This window comes from Salvelinus sp. IW2-2015, linkage group LG4q.2 (assembly GCF_002910315.2).
Source record: "Salvelinus sp. IW2-2015 linkage group LG4q.2, ASM291031v2, whole genome shotgun sequence".
Classification (NCBI taxonomy): domain Eukaryota; kingdom Metazoa; phylum Chordata; class Actinopteri; order Salmoniformes; family Salmonidae; genus Salvelinus; species Salvelinus sp. IW2-2015.
In genome coordinates this window covers 6,089,157-6,109,629 of record NC_036843.1, presented here as the reverse complement: position 1 = coordinate 6,109,629, position 20,473 = coordinate 6,089,157, and the positions used below count along the sequence as shown (strand labels likewise).

The 20,473-nt window shown below is 39.8% G+C and overlaps 1 protein-coding gene across 3 annotated transcripts in view; it reads right to left on the bottom strand.

Annotated features, from left to right (window-relative positions):
- The window catches only part of LOC111963169 (Ral GTPase activating protein catalytic subunit alpha 2), a 188,139-nt gene extending 168,421 nt beyond the window's left edge, over positions 1-19,718 (bottom strand). The window contains exon 1 of one of the 3 annotated variants that reach the window (XM_070443336.1): positions 19,446-19,718. In XM_070443336.1, coding sequence (XP_070299437.1) covers positions 19,446-19,551 — 106 coding nt within the window. In that variant the 5' untranslated portion in view covers positions 19,552-19,718. The remainder of the gene's footprint in view (positions 1-19,445) is intronic. The other 2 variants (XM_023986437.2, XM_070443335.1) reach the window with 2 other exon arrangements.
- Between the last annotated feature and the right edge of the window lie 755 nt (positions 19,719-20,473).

Here is a 20,473-nt window from a genome sequence, read left to right as displayed (position 1 = left end):
GTTGTCCTGTTGGAAGATGAACCTTCGCCCCAGTCTGAGGTCCTGAGCGCTCTGGAGCAGGTTTTCATCAAAGATCTCTCTGTACTTTGCTCCTTTTCATCTTTCCCTTGACCCTGACTAGACTTCCAGTCCCTGCCGCTGAAACACATCCCCACAGCATGATGCTGCCACCACCATGCYTCACCGTAGGGATGGTGTCAGGTTTCCACCAGACGTRGACTCCAATCAAGTTGTAGAAACATCAAGGATGATCAATGGAAACAAGATGTACCTGAGCTCAATTTCGAATCTCATAGCAAAGGGTCTGAATACTTATGTAAATAAGTTTTTTTTTTTTTTTTATATATATACACATTTGGAAAAAAGTCTAAAAAACGGTTTTTGTTTTTGTCATTATGGGGTATTGTGTGTAGATTGATGAGGAATTTGTTTTATTTAATCATTTTAAGAAAAGGCTGTAACATTACAAAATGTGGAAAAAGTGAAAGGGTCTGAGTACTTCCCGAATGCACTGTAGATTCAGAACAGAATGATGACTAATATATTATTGTAGCTCATCGTATAGTAAATGTTATTCTCGTCACTTGGCTGAGGTGAGGCCTATAGTGCCCTGTGTGAATCTCAAAGGAACAGACAGTTCACCCAACAAAAAAACACTTTGTTCACTATGACTGCCTGGTATTGACAAGCGTAACACGTACACAGTCATAACGGACAACCATGGGAGTGGCAAGGAGGAAACAGCTACGTGAGATCAGGCCAGGCTGCTCTCTCTCACCCCCAGAGTCAGTGTAGCCACGAGCCCTGCAGACCTAGGGAGGCCTACAGTACTATAGGAGAGAGGTGTGGAGCTAGCAGCGCCAGGGTGATAATGACATTAGCTGCCAGCCTAAATGGGCAACACTAGACAGACACGGACCTGCTAATGGCTGTCTAGTGTCACCAAACCTGCATAGGACAGTTCACATCTATGCCCAGCTATTCACAATGGATTTGAGGTTGCCGCATATCAAGGCCTTTCCCCCCCCCCCCCCCCCCCCATTCAGAGAAATTAGTTATTGAAATCGCTTGCATTATTTACCATAAAGTAGTGTGAAAGTACCAGGTTTTGACCACTAGATAAYGCTGTTCCTGCTATAGCACCACACTCATCCATGTTTTGCTGGTCTCTTGTGTTAATTAAATATATCACAATATTTCCTTTAGAACTTTTGGTAGAAAATAGGGCCGGTACAATACCAGTGTCGCAAAGGAAACAAAACACGAATCAGATTGAACTTCTTCAGGAAAACAGCCTTAATGTTGGAAACAATCATTTATTTATTTCCCAAGCTATAGCACACAACATTTTACATACAGCAGGTTTTGAAAAGACCAAAGAGTTTGGTCTGTGTCATGTTTTCATTATTTCCCCCTGGTGGAAAAAAAGATATTGCGATACTGGTATCGTCCTGGCCCTAGTAGAAAACCAATAGATTTGTCTCATGATGAAAATGAATTGTGTGGTCATCCTCACATTTCAACCAGTCCTCCATGAAACCAATTCAGTTCGTCCTTCTTTTACACTTAACCCGTGTCCAGGAAACAGCCCCCCTTGTGTGTGGTTTATTATCTTTAAAAAAAAGGTCTGAATTAGTTACTGTTAGACCATTCCTGCTGTATAAGCATATCATTAGTTCTAACGCTCTCAATGTTATGGTCTCTAATGTTCTTCAAGTTGTAAAAGTCCCACAACTGTATAGTGTTATGCAATGGTACAGGAGTCACAATAGAATTCAGAAATGCATTTTTTTAAACACAGATCAAAAAAAATAATCTGCATTTTAAACCATTTCAGTTGCGTTTTAGATTGAGAATCAATACAGTGATCGGGGGGTGTAGCAATAGTTTTTCTTCACAGAAAATACATTAGTGAAACACATTCGGCAGAAAATAGCTTCATTTTCATCAGATGACAACAGAAGAGCRACGCTATTTGGCTGGYGGCCGCACAAGTAAAGACGAGTCATGGCCATCAAATGTCTAATATTTATCATAGAAAGAACGTAGCCAGCTACATTTCCTAACGCTTTGCTTGAGGTTAATCTTGCATTTAACCGGAGAAAAGTAGGCTACACCTGCATTGCTTCTACACCTGCATTGCTTCTACACCTGCATTGCTTCTACACCTGCATTGCTTCTACACCTGCATTGCTTCTACACCTGCATTGCTTGCTGTTTGGGGTTTTAGGCTGGGTTTCTGTACAGCACTTTGAGATATCAGCTGATGTAAGAAGGGCTATATAAATAAATTAGATTTATTTCTGGCGTTAATCCCAAAAAAACGCCATTCATTTTCTCCATAGGCTTTGTCCAGCAAACCATGGTGTAATTAGTGCCTACAAAAAGACGCCATTACTATTTCTCGCTCTGCCCGTTCGTGAATTCTCATCCGAGTGGAGAAGTGCAACTGAAGCACAAAATTTGTCTGATGCCGATCAGAAATGACAAAACACAGCAAGATATTTATGTGTTTTATTATTWTTTTTCCTGCGTGTGAAAAACGCAGAATTCTGCAATCCCTGTTGGTAACGGTATTGGGTTGGGTTTAATGCTGATGCTCACTAATCACTAAACATATAGAGTAGGGCTGGGGGATATTTTTCACATTACGACTACATTTTATCTTTCATAATAAAAGTTTGAAATATGCTTGAAATAAGTAGTTCATGACATTAGGGTGGCAACACGTACATTATACGTGATTTCAATTGGGCTTTCTCCATGCTGATTGAAGTTGTATTGAACAGTGTAAAACAAACAAAAATACTTTCTGCATTTACTGCACTTTTGTTATCATTTCCACACTGTGCCACACAGGGCTGCATGATATGGGCAAAACTAGACCTAGTTAATTGGTGAACTGTTGGAATCATGGAAATAGAATGATTATTAAATTCTATAGTTGGAATCAGTGTTCATTTTGGCAGCTACTTTAGATTTAGTCTTAAAATACTTGAGTCTTAGTCACACATTAGTCATTTCATCCTTCGTTAGTTCTAGTTATTATCAGTCGATTAAAACTCTGGAAAATGTCTCTAGTTTTAGTCAGTCATTTTAGTCACATTGTTTTCTATTAAATTATGAATATTTAGGGTACCTCTAACTTTCATCATGTGCACATTAAGATAGCCTTGACAACATACAGTAAAACTTAAATGAATAGCCCGAGCTTAACACTTAACACAACAGGCACTAGACTAAAAAGAAAAGAAAATTGTAATCGTTTTCCCCCAGGGCATATTGTCTCGTTATCATACATTTCTTCAGGAAAAAATAGGTTGTGGACGAGTATTTTTGCCATAGTATTTGTTGACGAAATTAAAACTGGTGCAATATAGTGGGCAGCACCTTGACACGTTGTTTGAAATGATGACTGAATAGCCAGGGAGAAATTGACAGGGTAGGAACAAAAGGGTTGGCAGTGTTCCCAGATGACCCTAATTAGGTTTTACATTACACGTTTTCATACCACATGCAGCTAGCTACCATATTATGCTTGCCTATCCTCTCTGATTTAGAAGATACCATTGAACAAACAGGCTTATCTAGGCCTACACCAGCACTGGTACCATTCTGTATTAGATAACCATGTTCCTCTGACTAGCCAGCCAACTAGCAATTACTATTAGCGGCTAACGAGATTTATTTTTTGCCCCAACTTGCTAAGAAAATACAAATAGCAACAGTAGTTTTCAGACAGTAAGACACACAAAACTAATAGTGTAACTATAGAACGCTTATGGAAAGCAGCATTTCACCAACAACATCTATCAGACTGCAGAGTGAACGGCAAAAAGTGCTTGAGACTCCTTGTCGAGCAACTGCTCCCTCCTTGAGTGACAAGGGATAGGCAGGGCGGTGGCATGCAGACATTCTTGCTATACCGCAATGCATGCAGCAGGAGGTGAGGGAAAAAGACGACTCAAGTAGCAAACTATAAAAACGGACATTAAAACGCGCCAGAGTTACGTATCACATTTAACAAACCAAACATTAAAATACCGYTATAGAAGGTAAAATAAAAGSCCAACCGGTCCCTGCATCAATACCGATATATAGTACAATATGCTATACTGCCCAGCCCTAATATAAAGCTGATTTTCAATTTSATTGACTGCCGTGGAGCAGCATTTACTGGTTAAAACCTGGTACATTCACACTACTTTATGATAAATAATACAACCGACTTCAATTACTAATTTCTCTGAACAGGTAGGAAAAAAACATGGTTGGATGTTGGGTACTACATTTATTGAATATTATCTGAATCCTACCCATTTAAAATGAGGGCAGCTCCCGCTCAGCCCAGTCCAAGTTCTTCTCTGTCCTGGCACCCCAATGGTGGAACCAGCATCCGTGCCCATCTTCCCRAAAATATCTAAAACTCTACCTCTTCAAACAGTATCTTAAATAATCCTCCTACTCACCTCGACCCCCCCCAACCCCCAAAATATTAAAATAATTACACACACATACACGCACAAACACCAGTCAAARGTTTTGGACACACCTACTCATTCAAGGGTTTTTCTTTATTTGTACTCTTTTCTACATTRTAGAATAATAGTGAAGACATCAAAAATAGGAAATAACACATGGAATCATATAGTAACCAGAAAAAGTGTTAAACAAATCAAAATATATTTTCTGTTTGAGATTCTTCAAAGTAGCCACCCTTTGCCTTGACAGCTTTGAATTCTTTCAAACAGCTTCATGAGGTAGTCACCTGGAATGCTTTTCCAGTAGTCTTGAAGGATTTCCCACATACACTGAGCACTTGTTGGCTGCTTTTCCTTCACTCTGAAGGTCCAACTCATCCCAAACCATCTCAATTGGGTTGAGGTTGGGTGATTGTGGCGGCCAGGTCATCTGATGCAACACTCCATCACTCTCCTTCTTGGTCAAATAGCCCTTACACAGCCTGGAGGTGTGTTGCGTCATTGTCCTGTTGAAAAACAAATTATAGTCCCACTAAGCGCAAACCAGATGGGATGGCGTATCGCTGCAGTAGCCATGCTGGTTAAGTGTGCCTTGAATTCTAAATAAATCAGACTCCTCAGCAAAGCACCCACACACCTCCTCCTCCATGCTTCACGGTGGGAATCACACATGCGGAAATAATCCGTTCACCTACGATGCGTCTCTCAAAGACACGGCGGTAGGAACCAAAAATCTCCAATTTGGACATCAGACCAAAGGACAGATTTTCACCGGTTTAATGTCCTTTCTCGTGTTACTTGGCCCAAGCAAATCTCTTCTTCTTATTGGTGTCCTTTAGTAGTGGTTTCTTTGCAGCAATTCGACCATGCAGGCCTAATTCACACAGTMTCCTATGAACAGTTGATGTGTCAAGTAACAGACACATCTCAACTCTAATTAACTTATCATCTGCAGCAGAGGTAACACTGGGTCTTCCATTCCTGTGGCGGTCCTCATGAGAGAYAGTTTCATCATAGCGCTTGATGGTTTTTGCAACTGCACTTGAAGAAACTGTCAAAGTTCTTGAAACTTTCTGTATAGCCTGACCATGTCTTAAAGTAATGATGGAATGTTGTTTCTCTTTTCTTATTTGAGCTGTTCTTGCCATAATATGAACTTGGTCTTTTASCAAATAGGGTTATCTTCTGGAAACCCTCCTACCTCGTCACAACACAACTGATTGGCTCAAACGCATTAAAAAGGAAAGAAATTCCACAAATTAAGAAGGCACACCTGTTAATTGAAATGCATTCCAGGTGACTACCTCATGAAGCTGGTTGAGACAATGCCAAGAGTGTGCAAAGCTGAAGTTGAAGAATCTCAAGTATATTTTGATTTGTTTAACACTTTGGTCACTACATGATTCCAATGTCTATTTCGTAGTTTTGATGTCTTCACTATTATTCTACAATGCAGAAAATTGTAAAAAATAAAGAAAAACCCTTGAATGAATAGGTGTTCTAAAACTTTTGACCGGTAGTGTGTGCATAAAATAACATTGTGGTACCGCGGTTGGGTTCGGGACCAGTTCTTACGGCAGCAGGCGGGAGTCGGACAGAAAGCCAGCGGGAGCAGTATGAATATCTGCTGTAGCGGGTGGGAGTCGGACAGAAAGCCAGCGGGAGCAGTTTGAAAAGCTGCGGTAGCGGGTGGGAGTCGGACAGAAAGCCAGCGGGAGCAGTTTGAAAAGCTGCGGTAGCGGGCGGGAGTCGGACAGAAAGCCAGCGGAAGCAGTATGAAAAGCAGCATCTTGCTAAGACGTGCATTTAAACTGTGACGCATGAGCAGCATCTCAGCGTTACGCTATGGTATAATGAACATGGGCAAGTGCATTTAAACTGTGACGCATGAGCAGCATCTCAGCGTTACGCTATGGTATAATGAACATGGGCAAGTGATTGAAAGTAGGCTACACCGTGGACAGGGATGAAAGAAAACGAGATTGTATCTATCCCAGTGTGTTTTGAAAAGTTGAAAATCACATGTCAAGGTCTCAGCAGAGAAAAGGACCTTGCTGACTTTTTTTCCGATGTGGCAGTGATTGTTTCCCCAGAGCTTTACCTCCTAACAGCAGCCATCCTAGTTGACCCTGACCCCACCATCACTCACCACAAAAGCATGGAGAGGAAAGAGGAAGAAGTGACACTGGCCAACATCCTGTCTTCCCCTCCCTCTTGCTCACACTTGTGTGAGTGTGAGTGTGAGTGTGTGTGTGTGTGTGAGAGATCCAAGTTAAGGAATAGCCATGCATAGCTCCAGTCACAGAACCATGTGTGATCAGGTGGTCTAGCAGGCTCCTGTAATTAACAACCTCAGGCAGATCYAGTCAGGCATGAACAGCAAATTAACATGCAGCAGCTCACACACTCAACATTACAGATATCCTCACTGGGCACAAAACCAACAAAAAAACCCACTGAAAATAGACTCTCTTCAGAATTCCCCTTCAAGTAGGCTACAGCAGTCTTAGGGCCGTGACTATTTCCTGACCATAGACCTTGGTATAGCCTACTGATGCTGTCATGTCATACTGTGATATTGGGCCTAAATCAAACTTGAGTCAAGCAGTGTTTTCCACTAGCGCTGAATGTTGCCTATACAGCAGGTTACACAGCAATTTTCAGCCGTGTACTTTTTCAACTTAAATTAACTAGGCTACTTTTCAATTAGCAAATCAGAAAAAAGGCTGCAGCGTCCTCTCCCGCTAGAGGTAACGATGAGTCGAAATCAACTTAGCCTATGGTTTTCTGGCACATTCAGTTATTTTCTTTTGCGTGTTTCATATGATGCCCCAAAGTGTTGGCGCATCGACTTCCTGTACATTGATTTGCGAACAGCAAGCTTGACTGAATAAAGTCGATCTCATATATTCTTGCCATTACGAAATACAACGTAGTGTCAAGTCTTGACTATCTTAATTATGTTTGTTTGTTATTTTATAAAATAATGACATACCATGTTCAATTATTACACGATTAAATTAATCATATCACAATTAATTAATTAAGTAGTAATCTGGGGAACCACGGGAAAAGTTATTTAACGAGTTACTATCTCCCGACTAAACTCTAAAGACATCTCTTTCGTCAGTCAGTCAATTAATTMAATCTTATTACCTCATATCAGACTCATTCTGAATGTCGCAGAACTCTTGGATATCTGCACGAACCCTAGCATAAATGATGAAATTGGCTTARTWWATWWATWWAYTAACTAACTAACCACACAGAATAACAAACAAACAAACAAACAGGATAGTTTTCACATCGATTACTACACAATGCAATGAAAAGTCCCTAGTAGACTAAACCAGTATGACGGCTTGTTACACAAAATTACGGATTCAAAAGAGAGGGAAAGGGAGAGACAAAGGAATTCCACGATTGTACAGACAGCTGATTACTATGCTCACGGAAATGCGAATAATTTGCACATGAAYGGCCGCTCATTCAAAAATAATTGCAATGTACATATTCACTAGGGATGTACGATAAATCTGCGTATTCCTCCAAACGCCCAGTTGTCCTGAGTCTGCACAACTCTGCCAGGACCTAGGATCATGGGAGACACTCAAGTGTTTTAGTACTATATCTCGACACAATGATGAAAATAATCACGGCCTCTAAACCTTCAAGCTGCATACTAGACCCTATTCCAACTAAACTGCTGAAAGAGCTGCTTCCTGTGCTTGGCCCTCCTATGTTGAACATAATAAACAGCTCTCTATCCACCGGATGTGTACCAAACTCACTAAAAGTGGCAGTAATAAAGCCTCTCTTGAAAAAGCCAAACCTTGACCAACAAAATATAAAAAACTAATCGGCCTATAGCGAATCTCCCATTCCTCTCAAAAAAAATAGAAAAAGCTGATGCGAAGCATCTCACTGCCTTCCTGAAGACAAACAATGTATACGAAAAGCTTCATTCTGGTTTTAGACCCCATCATAGCAATGAGACTGCACTTGTGAAGGTGGTAAATGACCTTTTAATGGCGTCAGACCRAGACTCTGCATCTGTCCTCGTGCTCCTAGACCTTAGTGCTGCTTTTGATACCATCGATCAGATTGGAAACCCAAATTGGTCTACACGGACAAGTTCTGGCCTGGWTTAGATCTTATCTGTCGAAAARATATCAGTTTGTCTCTGTGGATGGTTTGTCCTCTGACAAATCAACTGTAAATGTCTGTGTTCCTCRAGGTTCCGTTTTAGGACCTCTATTGTTTTCACTATATATATTACCTCTTGGTGATGTCATTCTGAAACATAATGTTAACKTTCACCGCTATACAGATGACACACAGCTGTACATTTCGATGAAACATGGTAAAGCCCCAAAATTGCCCTCGCTGGAAGCCTGTGTTTCAGACATAAGGAAGTGGATGGCTGCAAATTCTTATTTTAAACTCGGACAAAACAGAGATGCTTGTTCTAGGTCCCAAGAAACAAAGAGATCTTCTGTTGAATCTGACAATTAATCTTGATGGTTGTACAGTCGTCTCAAATAAAACTGAAGGTCCTCGGCGTTACTCTGGACCCTGATCTCTCTTTTGACGAACATATCAAGACTGTTTCAAGGACAGCCTTTTTCCATCTACGTAACATTGCAAAAATCTGAAACTTTGCTCTACTTTCCAGCTACCAGGATAAAGCACTAAATAAGCTTCAGTTAGTGCTAAACTCAGCTGCTAGAATCTTGACTAGAACCCAAAAATTTGATCATATTACTCCAGTGCTAGCCTCTACACTGGCATCCTGTTCAGGCAAGGGCTGATTTCAAGGWTTAACCTCTCTGGGGTAGGGGGCAGTATTTTCACATCTGGATGAAAAGTGTGCCCAAAGTAAACTGCCTGTTACTCAGGCCCAGAAGCTAGGATATGCATATTATTGATAGATTTGGATAGAAAACACTCTAAAGTTTCTAAAACTGTTAAAATAATGTCTGAGTATAACAGAACTGATATGGCAGGCGAAACCCCGGGGACAAACCCCCCCCCCTAAAAAAATCAGCTTCCCACTATTTTCAATGGCTAGTATTTTAATAATAAGGCCAAGTCCTCCCAAATTGCAGTTCTTAGGGCTTTCACTAGATGTCAGTCTTTAGAAAGAGTTTCAGGCTGGTATTTGGAAAAATTACCCAGAAATTGTAGTTTTCCTAGGTGGCTCCCATTTTGGCTGTAGTGTTTCCAAGCGCGTGGAGGAAAGCGCGTTCTTTCTTATTTATCTCCAGTAATGAACATACTACTCTCCGTCTTAAATTTTATCGCTTATTTGTGTATTAGGATACCTAAGGTTTGATTATAAACGTTGTTTGACTTGTTTGGAAAAGTTTATTAGTAACGTTTGGGATTCAATTTGTATGCATTTTGATGGAGGGAAACTGAGTGGATTGACTGAAGCGCGCCAGCTAAACAGAGTTTTTATGACTATAAAAGAAGGACATTATCGAACAAAAGGACCATTTGTGATGTAACTGGGACCTTTTGGAGTGCCAACAGAAGAAGATCATCAAAGTTAAGGCATTTTTTATATCGCTATTTCTGACTTTTGTGTCGCACCTGACTGGTTGAAATATGATTTTTCATGTTTTTGTATGCGGGGCGCTGTCCTCAGGTAATCGCATTATTTGCTTTTGCCGTAAAGCCTTTTTGAAATCTGACACAGCGGCTGGATTAAGAAGAAGTTAAGCTTTATTTTAATGTATATCACATATAATTTTCAAATATGTTAAATATATGAATTGAGTATTTTTGAATTTCATGACGCCACGTAAAATTTTGGGCTATACGTGCAACACAGCATTATACTAAACTAGCCCACAATGTCTGCTGTGTGGATCGAGCAGTCAACAAGTTGAGCAGTCATTTGAAAGAGTAACAAAATTTCMGCGAGACAACTCAAWGGCGATATCCATTAAAGCCAAGATAATGGAATTCMTTGTCCTTGACAAACAACCGTTACCCGTTGTGGGTAATGTTGGCTTTTGCTGACTAGTCGAGCACCGGTACACACGACCAAGTGCACTATTTTTAAGATGTTGCCCTACCGGAATTACACAGTAATAGCGKCACTGCTATTAGCTTCACGACATACATACTATGGAACGCCGTTTGGRTTTTTGAGTGTCAAAAAAGATACAGTAGCACTGTCAAAGCTGTACAAAAAAGTCAGCAAACACAGGCCACGAACAATGTGTTTACAATAATGCGTTGGTAATAAAGCATAATTTGTTCGACCTCATTTGTTCGACCGCAACCTAAACTCAGCAAAAAAAGAAGCGTCCCTTTTTCAGGACCCTGTCTTTCAAAGATAATTCGTAAAAATCTAAACAACTTCACAGATCTTCATTGTAAAAGGTTTAAACACTGTTTCCCATGCTTGTTCAATGAACCATAAACAATGAACTTCTTATGGCTGCAGGGGCAGTATTGAGTAGCTTGGATGAAAGGTGCCCAAAGTAAAMGGCCTGCTGCTCCTCAGTCCCAGTTACTAATATATGCATAGTATTATTAGTATCGGATAGAAAACACTCTGAAGTTTCTAAAACTGTTTGAATTATGTCTGTGAGTATAACAGAACTCATATGGCAGGCAAAAACCAAGATCCCATTGAAATCACAGCGAGATATGAATGAGTATTCACTTCCTACGGCTTCCACTAGATGGCAACAGTCTGTAGAACTTTGTCTGATCACTCTACTGTGAAGGGGGGCCGAAGGAGACAGGAATGAGTCACCACTGCCATGAGGTGAACATTCTTTCACTATGCGCCTTCACATTAGAGGCAGCTCCGTTCCATCGCTCATCTGAAGTCAATGTAATTCTCCGGTTGGAACGTTATTCAAGATTTGAACAACATTCTAAAGATTGATTCAATACATCGTTTGACATGTTTCTACTGACTGTTACGGAACTTTTTGAATTGTCCACGTTTTAGTGAATGCGCTTTGTGACTTTGGAATTGTTTACCAAACGCGCTAACCAAAGTAGCTATTGGAAATAAATAACAGACATTATCAAACAAATCAAGCATTTTGTGGACCTGGGATTCCTGGGAGTGCATTCTGATGAAGATCAAAGGTAAGGGAATATTTATCATGTATTTTCTGGTTTCTGTTGACTCCAACATGGCGGCTAATTTGACTCTTGTTCTGAGCTCCGTCTCAGATTATAGCATGGTTTGCTTTTTCCGTAAAGTTTTTTTGAAATCTGACACAGCGGTTGCATTAAGGAGAGGTATATCTATAATTCCATGTGTATAACTTGTATTATCATCTACATTTATGATGAGTATTTCTGTTGAAACGATGTGGCTATGCACCATCACTGGATGTTTTTGGAACTAGTGAATGTAACGCGCCAATGTAAACTGATTTTTTTTATATAAATATGAACTTTATTAAACAAAACATGCATTTATTGTGTAACATGAAGTCCTATGAATGTCATCTGATGAAGATCATCAAAGGTTAGTGATTAATTTTAGCTATATTTCTGCTTTTTGTGACTGCTATCTTTCGCTGGAAAAATGGCTGTGCTTATTGTGGTTTGGTGTGACCTAACAATCATTTGTAGTGCTTTTGCTGAAAAGCATATTTGAAATCTGACACTTTGGTGGGATTAACAACAAGATTACTTTTAAAATGGTACTGTATAAGAAACATGTATGTCTGAGGAATTTTAATTATGAGATTTCTGTTGTTTTGAATTTGGCGCCCTGCACTTTCACTGGCTGTTGTCATATCATCCCGTTACCGGGATTGCAGCCATAAGAAGTTGATGAACATGCAGCTGTGGAACGGTCGTTAACTTCTTGGGGTTAATAGGTTTTGATTATGTTTTACTGGTAATGGGGACATACATAAATGCTTACAAAATATATTTTGGTCAGTGTGGTGTGTGTGTGTCACCTGTATTTAACTACGCAAGTGAGTTAAGAACAACATTTTATTTACAATAATGGCCTACCCCAGCCAAACCCGGACAACGCTGGGCCAATTGTGCGCCGCCCTATGGGACTCCCAATCATGGCCGGGTGTGATAGAGCCTGGATTCAAACCAGGGACTGTAGTGATGCCTCTTGCACTGAGATGCAGTGCCTTAGACCGCTGCGTCCATGTTTGTGTGTTAAATATTTAACTACTAGAATGCATAAAAGGCAGCTAAAATTTTAAATAATCGGTATTATGAATTACGCCGACATAATGTCTGTGCTCCCATGGGTGTGGCCACTGACTGGTTAAAATGTTAATATGAAAAACAATTCTCATTTACAAGGCTAACATCACATTTCATCTTCTCACAAATTGTTTCATATTTAATTGTATAAGTTCCACAACATTTGTAAATCTGATAACTGGGAAATATACACATTCAGAGATAGAGTTGTTCTCATACCGTCCTTAATGAGATCCCAAAACAACAACTGTTCTGACATAATTGTTCTTTCAGTACCCACGGACCATTCCAACGGTTTGGATTACAGAAATATTGTTTCATTATTCAACCATTTGATGTTACTGTTTTGGCGAGAGGAATCGCCTTGTAACAAAGAGATTTTTCCCCTCCTCCTGCAAAGCCCAAAGGCAGAGTTTCTACAAGGTATTTACGACCGTCATAAAATGGCCGACTTCACCCCTCTCCCCCTCCGCGGGAGAAAGAGGGCGCTGTAGAGCGGACTCACTAACTTGATCATTCCTATCCTCACAGGAGAGTCATGACAGTAGTTACATGTCAATGGTATCGAAACGGGACAAGTGAACTAAAGATCTCGTTTGTATTTTCAATATATTTTGTTTGTATTTTAAAGTCCATCAGGACTAGCCAGACAGTGACGTTTGAGTGAGTGACTCATCAGCAGCCTACCGAATCGCATTGGTAAGAGAGCTGATGTTTTGGCTCCCTAATTTACATACTGGTAGGCTTTTTGGAAATTATCTGCAGAAATTCTAAAAACATTCAATGAAGATTGTGAATCCTCCTCACTGCAGGAACAATAGGTAGGCTTGTGGCGAGAATGCCTTACTCTGGTCCAAAATATGATAAAAGAAAACAGATTGAAATGTTTTAAAAGCTACGATATTTGTATGGTATTTTCAAAGATGTTGATATAGATCTACTGATTTAATCAAAGTGTTGACAATGGAGTAATTAACTGCAACTTTCTGTGTAGCAAAACCCATGTTTAACACCTGCGTCATTCTTCAATCATACCTGTATTGCAGATAGCTGAGAAAATGCCTCTTAAGAAGAATCTTGAAGCCTGTGGAAGTCAACAGACTCTTAAAGAAGAAATCTGCGGGTCAGTTGTTAAACAAGATTTTTTATTCTCTCGAATAAATTACATACTGCAAATTCACAAAGAGAATTGCAAATTCTTTCACTAATTTAACTGATATTGTTCTCCCTCTTAAACCTCTTGGCGCACAGATCCCTTTAGCGGGATCATTTTCATAAACATCCGCTGAATTTCAGAGCGGCAAATAAATTAAAAAATTACTAAAAATATTTACATTTCATGAAATCACAAGTGCAATATACCAAAACACAGCTTGGCTTGTTGTTAACCTCTCTTGGGTACGTGAGACGTTAGCGCCCCACCTCTTCAACAGCCAGTGAAACTGCTGGGCGCCAAATTCAAATACAGAAATACTCATTATAAAAATTCTGAAAACAAAACATATTTCACATAGGTTTAAAGATGAACTTCTTGTGAATCCAACCACGGTGTCAGATTTAAAAAATGCTTTACGGCGAAAGCATACCTTACGATTATTTGAGAACATAGCCCACTAGTCAAATCATTACAAACAGTAACCAGCCAACTAGAACAGTTACACAAGTCAGAAATAGAGATAAAATTTATTCCATACCTTTGATGATCTTCATATGGTTGCACTCAGCAGACATTAATTTACTCAATAAATGTTCCTTTTGTTCGATAAAGTCTCTTTATATCCAAAAACCATAGTTTTGTTTGCGCGTTTTCTTCAGTAATCCACAGTCAAAACAGGAAGACAAAAAAATCCAAATTGTATCCGTAAAGTTCATAGAAACATGTCATGTCAAATGATGTTTATATTTAGCCAAAATAATCGATAATATTTCAACCGGACAATAACTACTTCCTGAATGGATTTCTCTCAGGTTTTCACCTGCCAAATCAGTTCTGTTATACTCACAGACACCATTTGAACAGTTTTGGAAACTTTAGAGTGTTTTCTATCCAATCGACCAGTTATATGCATATCATATCTTCTGGGCCCGAGAAGCAGGCAGTTTAATTTGGGTATGCATTTCATCCAAAATTCCAAATGCTGCCCCCTACCCTAGAGAAGTTAATCCACCTGTCGTGTCAGATTTTGAAAATATGCTTTACAGCGAAAGCAATCCAAGCGTTTGTGTGAGTTTATCGATCACTAGACAAAACATTACAAACACCTAGCAGCAATGTAGATTGGTCACGAAAGTCAAAACAGCAATAAAATGAATCGCTTACCTTTGATGATCTTCGGATGTTTGCACTCACGAGACTCCCAGTTACACAATAAATGTTCCTTTTGTTCAATAAAGATTATTTTTTATATCCAAAAACCTCAATTTTTTTTGCGCGTTATGTTTAGTAATCGACAGGCTCAGGCAGGTCATGAAGGGAAGACGAAAATTCCAAATAATATCCGTAAAGTTCGTAGAAACATGTCAAACGTTTTTTATAATCAATCCTCGGGTTGTTTTTAACATAAATAATTGATAACATTTCAACCGTACGGTAAACTATTCAATACAAGAGAGAAAGAAAATGTTGAGCTACCACTTTCGCGCGCATGAACTAATCGAAGGACATCTGGCTATCCACTGACGCGATTTGATAAATCTCGCTCATTTTTCAGAATAAAAGCTTGAAACTATGTCTAAAGACTGTTCAGACCCTGTGGAAGACATAGGAAAAGGAATCTGGTTGATATCCCTTCAATGGAGGAAAGGCAGGCAATGGAACAGGGATTTTTCAAAATAAGAGGCACTTCCGGGTTGGATTTCTTCAGGTTTTCGGCTGCAAAAATCAGTTCTGTTATACTCACAAACAATATGTTGACAGTTTTGGAAACTTTAGAGTGTTTTCTATCCTAATCTGTCAATTATATGCATATTCTAGCATCTGGGCCTGAGAAATAGGCAGCTTACATTGGGAACGTTATTTTTCCAAACATAAAAATACTGCCCTCTAGCTTCAAGAGGTTATTAACACGTATGGACCCAGAACTTAACTGAGCATCTGTTCTGTTTATTTTCAAGACCCATTTTTCCATTTGAAAAAGTGGCCATCACACAATTTCAAGATAATTTGGGCTAATTTGGGCTATTTTACTTAATTCTTCTGTTTTCATATCTTGCAGGAAAAGTCATATATTGCAGTAAAATACTTTAAAATCTCAAGAAAAGACAAGGTTAAATGTTAAAAAAGGTTGATAGGACTCTTACTTAGAAAATAGTCCTAGACGATATCCCCCCCCAAAAAAATAGGCATACACTGAATTCATAAATTTCCTGTAATTCAAATTGTACACAATACCACAACAAAAAAATCAACTCTGGGAGGTAAACTCAATGAAGTATTCAATCATTTCACTGTGTATTTCAGATGGAATAAAAGTAGTAGAAAGTACCAGAGGCACCAGAGGCCACCCCAAAATCAAGAAGTTTTTACCAAACAAGCTCTGAACCCCCAGCAGGCTCCTTTTTCTATTTGGCTGGCTACTCCATGTGCTTGTGGAAAACACTGGTCAAGCTGAATCAACATGGATAGGGGCACCAGGGACAGAGTCCAGATTCTCACTGGTTTCAGGATGTCCCTGACATTTAGAWGGACCTTTAATATAATTCCAATCTTGATATCAAAAACATCAGMAGTGGCATATTTTATATTACTGTAAGAATGGAGGGAGTGGCATTTGTCTGTGTTCTTTGGTCAGTGTGTGTAAAATCTGTCCAAGTTCTCGTCAAAATATGCCTTTTGAACACGACAATAAAAAACATATAGCTTTGTAAGCTTTCACCATGACATAACAGCACAATCATTTTTATTTAAAAGAGGTCAACGTTCCCCCTAGACTCCCTGCTGTGTCCAGCACCCCATCACTCATCCCCACTTCCTGTCCACACAGGAACCAGCCAGCACCAGACCAGGAGGAAATCCTTCTTTGTTGAAAACACTGACTGCAGGAGGGAGGAGGGTGGCCAACGGACATCAATATGGAGGCCCAGCTATCAGCTGCTGCACAAACAGACCTGCCTTATCTTTGCCCACACATGAGGACAAGAAAAACCGTAGGGAAGTAACAGACTCCCTTGGACCACTGTTGACCTCTATCTTGACCGTACAAGTCTTGACATTGAATGTGCAGCGTCAGCAGGAAAGTACCCTGATAGGCTAGACTTTTGACATATTAACCACCTTTGCGCTAGTTCAGCACTTTTTTGAGATGGAGATTTGTACACAGACACAGTGTAAAGTGGTTGATAGGTAGTGCCTGACAGGGGGCCAGTCCCAGATACAGGTGTTCTACAGGTCAGCGAGCCTGTTAAAAGATGGACTCAGGCAAGGGGAGTCAATTGAAATGGTCCAACTAGCACACCGCTCCACAATGAGCTTTATAAAAGACACTACACGAAGAGTGAGAGTCTGGCAATATTTCTGGTTGTTTGGCATGGAATGATACTGATGCAGAGGGAAATTAGGCTAAATGACCTTACAGTATGCATATAACCTAGGCCTACAACACAGAATGACGCTTCCTGTTCAAAGGTAGAYCCTAGGTTAACAAACAGGACTTTCTTTAGAAGAGTCCCATCTGCAAATAAATGGAGAAGATACTTTTTTTAACAGCATTCAATGTGAAAGAGTGTAATATAATGAGGCGTCTATATGTCCTCAATTTACAGTCAGGTCCACAATTATTGGCACCTTTGATAAAGATATTGTATGCTCCAAATAAATTGCTATTATATTATTTTAAGTGATGAAAAAAAATCTAAAAGATAGGGGYGCCAATAATTTTGGCCCCTGTGTTCAATACTCTAGCACTCTCCCCTTGTGAGGATAACAACACTGAGCCTTTTTATAAAGATSTTTTATGAGGTTGGAGAACACGTTGGGGCTACTACTGGTGTGCGTGGCCAAAGAGCTCTATTTTCATGCCGGTACTATGGTCAGACAGAGTACTTTGGCCACGGACACCAGTGGTAGGTTTGGCATTGAAAAACAGAAACATATGCAGAAAAGTATATCATACCTACAGTAAAATATGGTGGTGGATCTTTGATGTTAGTCTCCAGACTTGAACCACATTGAAAACGTGTGGCGTGAATTGAAGAGGGCAATCCATAAGAGCAGACAAAGGATATCAAGGAACTGGAAAGATTCTGTATGGAGATGGTCTAAAATGTTCTCCAATCTCATAAAACATTGGATAAAAAGGGGTGCCAATCATTTTGACCAGTATCTTGAGATTTTTTTGTATTACTTGTTAAACAAAATATTTCTCTAAGCAATTGTAGTATAAAATAAATGTCCCTTTGTTTTGTTGCATACAATATAGCTCAGTATAATTACAGTATTTTTTGTTCATCTTTATTACGGGTGCCAAAAATGATGGACCTGACTGTATATCCAATTAAAAAGAGTTAGATCCACAATCTGTCATTCCAAACATATCTGCAATTTGTACAAATGTATTTTCTTGTCCTTGCAGTCTTCTGAATTTTTGCATAAGATGAGTGAGAGAAACAATATTGACCATTGAAACTCTAGGTAGGAACTGATAGTGAGATAGACTTAAATTTAAACACAAAGCCTGGTAAGATAAATTCCACAAAAATAAACTGAAACAGTGGTTCATTTCCCCAAGGAGAACAAACTAGCAGAACTACAGTCAACTGTCACACACCCCCACATCCTTTCTCTGATAACCATACCCGGGGAAAGATAGGTATGCCTGCCTATTGAATAGGCTTCTTCTATTCAATACCTATATTTTCACTTTGTTTTTGATATTATAGACTAATGTCTCAAACAGACAAATGATAAGATACTTTATTTGCAGCTAATAGAAAAAAAACGTACCTAATTGTTAGGCTGGCTATTCCGATAATTTCCTACTGCCTGCATCAGGACAAAATAAATGGCATTCAATAAGAATAGGTAGCCATGTCATGTGACAACCACCTATGAATTATGCAATACTATCTGAATATGTAGCTAACTGGCTAGGTAAGAAATTGAAAGTACACCCAAAGGCTAATTTAATTTGTGGGACTAGCAAACTAGCTACCTAGTTACATGTTTCAACAAAGTGTCATGTGCATTCTGTTCAGATGTCATCTCCAAATGTTGGCTAACGTTACTGAATGGCTCTTTTGTTAATGCTAGCTAGCCTAGCAATATACATTTCATTGAGTTTAGCAAGCTAGACAGTGCCAGCTACTATGTTAGTTAACAACTCTTTGAGGGACTAGAGGTTGATAGCTAGTAAGCAAGCAGCCAACTTGCAAACAAAACTGTCCATCTAGTTAGTACCTAGGACGTGAAGCGAAGCACCTTGTTAGCACAAAGCTAGGTTTTTGTAACCTGCCTGCTGCTGACTGGCATGCTAATCAGCTAGCTCTGGCTAACCGTTCTACAATGACACTACTGGTGGCTTGCAAACGAACGTTAGACAGACGCGCTAACCACAAAGGATGGCTTGGCTTAGCTAGCTAACGTTAGCCAGCTCCACGTTTATCATATAGGTTAGCATGATGCCCCATATATTCGACGTGGTAAAAAAAACATTGGACACAAAGGTTAGCTAGCTRGCTTACTAGGAGGCAGGCACCATCAATAATCGAGCGAGTCACTGGTGCTGCATCAAAGCTCGATGACATGTCACTCACCTAACAGTGACCGGAGGTGCTTCAGTCGGGTCAATACATCCTTCTTTGGGTCCAGAACTTTCTGTGTAGATTTCTTGACGTCTCCATGGCCCCTTCGAGTGAACATTCCGCTGTAAAACGCAATTTTGAAACCTAGAATAAGTTACCTCTTCTTTACCATATAGTGAGCCTATGCTGTGACACCGTCACTTTCCTCACCACCGCTCTATGCTTGCTCCGCGAGCATACTTTGCGCTGCTAGTCCCCTCCTTTTTCGTTGGTGTGTAAACACGGAAGCGCAGCTCGTAACGTGGCCACGCCCCCTGTAGTACGTAGCCAGCAAGTGCTCAAGCGCTTGCCCCATGTTTACAATTTCACACAAACTTAATATTGCCACTGTTTTTGAGAGCTACCAACTCTCACCCATTGGCCGTGAAACACGTATTTGACCCTCTTCTCACACACCACACCTCTTATATCTCACGCATTGAAAAGTACTGCTTTTTCTAATAAGTCAGTGCGTTAACTTTGGAGCGAGAGAACGTTCTCCGCTGAGTTTATTAAACTGTAAAAATAGCAGCATGGTAGCGCTGTTTTATGTCCAATGTTGTCAACAAAATTAGGTTGCTGTTACTCCCGTCCCTATTGCAGAATGCTGCATTTTGACAGCATGTACTAAAGTTGATTTATTCCACACTTGCATTGGCCCCCTCGTTTGATGATTGACATTTAGGCTATGACAACGACAAGGCAGCAGACATACCTACCAGTAGTGGTGCGTTGTTTGCTATTAATTGTGACCGTGATATATAGGCCTAAAGGCAGAGACAACAAGAAGACAGTGGAAAAAYAAATTCAACCACACTTTTATTTTATCACAAAACCGGATAGCAACCTTTGTCCGATTAAGTCTATGACGCATATGGCATTTAACAGACAGGTACATGACCTCCAGCATGGTCAAGCAAGGTAATGTTTACRACATTTTTGGACCACTAAACAACTATTGATTTAGAACCACAGCAAGTTAACACAAGTCGCAAAGAAAA